The 2182-nt window shown below is 43.1% G+C and overlaps 1 protein-coding gene across 1 annotated transcript in view; it reads left to right on the top strand.

Annotated features, from left to right (window-relative positions):
• The window catches only part of LOC106817625 (mitochondrial-processing peptidase subunit beta-like), a 12572-nt gene that overhangs the window by 1543 nt on the left and 8847 nt on the right, over window positions 1–2182 (top strand). Inside the window, exons 2-4 of the mRNA XM_014822305.1 lie at window positions 501–635; window positions 1134–1220; window positions 1650–1832. Of these exons, the coding sequence (XP_014677791.1) occupies window positions 501–635; window positions 1134–1220; window positions 1650–1832 (405 nt within the window). The remainder of the gene's footprint in view (window positions 1–500; window positions 636–1133; window positions 1221–1649; window positions 1833–2182) is intronic.

Below are 2182 nucleotides of genomic sequence, written 5' to 3'. Positions count from 1 at the left end.
TTCTATAAAATTTACTCATGGTGAGATGAAAATTGGCATTCTTCTTGCTTTAATGAAGCCTGGGGTTCGCTGGGCACCCGCTCATCTGAGCGTCGGATCACTGTTTTCGGCAATGGTTACAAAACTTCTAAGATCCCTTTTTTAGTTTAGCTTGTGCTGTTGTCTCTGTGCCGTATTGGAATTCACTGCCTTCATCCTTAGTAAATAGCAAATTCACAACTTTTTCCGCTGCGATCCGCAGTGTGGATCTACCGACTTGATCCACTCTCTCCATCTTCGTTATAGTCTCCAGGACTTTTGAAGATTATCACTTATGAGGTTATGAGGTTATACAATTCTCATAGCCCGTTGGTACGGAAGCCCAGGGGGCAGGTAGATACGAGCCAGAAGCTAATTTGTCTTTTGATCAACCCCCCACTCAGTGTGTAACAATGTTAGTGACATAGTGTCACATCTTTGCGGACAGCGACAGAGGGTGTTCTGTTAATTTTTCACATTAGGCGTGCAGAAGAGGGACAGCAGTTGCAGCAGCTGCGCGCGATAAAGTCGCGCTAAACATACCGGAAACGCGCATCAGCACACTGCCGAACGGCTTACGAGTGGCAACAGAAGATTCAGGAATCCCCACGTCCACGGTATGATCATGTAGTTAGTAGTATTTGCACACCTTGGCATAATGCTCAAAGACTAACTAATGAATGAATCAACCTTTATAATCGCACAGTTAGTTTGCTATCTAGGTGAAAGAGTGTGACCAAAGGCTGAAAACACATCTAGATCCTTAAAAGCAGTGAAATGCAATCTGAAACATTGTCGGGGAGATTGGTGATCGTGTGCCAGAGATGGTTCGATTCTACTTATGTCCATAAGTCATCGTCATCAGCCTATGCCTAACAATAACATTAACCCATTTCATAACCCTAACCCTAATCGTTACGTAATCAGAAACATTCAGAAGTGTTAAAAAAGTTTAAAAACCCTTCCAACCATTCACTAATCCTACAAGCTCAAAAATGCATTTAAAAATCAATAATCAATCAATCAGTAAAGTGACATATTGCATAGTATTATGGCGAGCAATGTGAGGGTGCTTCCTCTCACAATCTTGTAGTAATCTGCAACATTGTTCACAGGTGGGTTTGTGGATCGACGCCGGCAGCCGATTCGAAAACGATCGTAACAATGGCGTCGCGCATTTCCTAGAACACATGGCATTCAAGGTACGTGTGTCGCGCGTGAGCCATCGTGCGCAGCGACAGAGCGTGAGGGGAATCCGCGTGAATTTCACAACCTGTGAGCCGTGATAATAATGCAATGTCTTTATAAATAGGCGCACAGCTTGCACTCCGAATTACAATGGTTTGGGAGTATTGTAGGTGAACAATATTTTTATTTTTTATTTAGCACTATTTAAAGTACAACACGTACACGTACGACGGTGAAAATAGGTGCATCATTTGCACTCAAGAATTACATTGGTTTAAGCAGTGTTGTAGGTGGACAGATTTTGTATTTAGCACTATAAAGTACATCAACACATACACGTACGACAGTAACAATAGAGCTGAGGAACAAGAGACGAGAGTCAAGAGGTTTTCGAACCTCCCGTGTTCTATACATGATGGTGACAGCTGTTTGACTGTTGTTAGGGCACGAGTAAGCGTTCACAGACAGATCTGGAGCTAGAGGTGGAGAACATGGGCTCACATCTGAATGCCTACACGTCCCGTGAACAGACGGTCTACTATGCCAAGTGCTTCTCCAAACACATGGAACAAGGTAACGAGTCGTGGTTGTGTATTTCTCTTTTTTTTAGATGTAAACAACAATACGTGATGACGTGTTAGCACTGTTACGTGAACTGTGTTGTGTGTGACCTTCATGACATCAGACCTTTATAGTGTGTGACTTCTATGGTGTATGACCTCTACAGTATATGATCTCTATGAGTCTATGGTGTATGACCTCTACAGTGTGTGACCTCTATGGTGTATGACCTCTACAGTGTGTGACCTCTATGGTGTATGACCTCTACAGTGTGTGACCTCTATGGTGTATGACCTCTACAGTGTGTGACCTCTATGGTGTATGAACTCTACAGTATGTGACCTCTATGGTGTATGAACTCTACAGTGTGTGACCTCTATGGTGTATGACCTCTACAGTATGTGATCTCTATGGT

The sequence above is a fragment of the Priapulus caudatus genome, unplaced genomic scaffold, assembly GCF_000485595.1.
Source record: "Priapulus caudatus unplaced genomic scaffold, Priapulus_caudatus-5.0.1 Scaffold1800, whole genome shotgun sequence".
Classification (NCBI taxonomy): domain Eukaryota; kingdom Metazoa; phylum Priapulida; class Priapulimorpha; order Priapulimorphida; family Priapulidae; genus Priapulus; species Priapulus caudatus.
The sequence above is the reverse complement of the archived record's forward strand: the minus strand, read 5'-3'. Positions and strand labels throughout refer to the sequence as shown.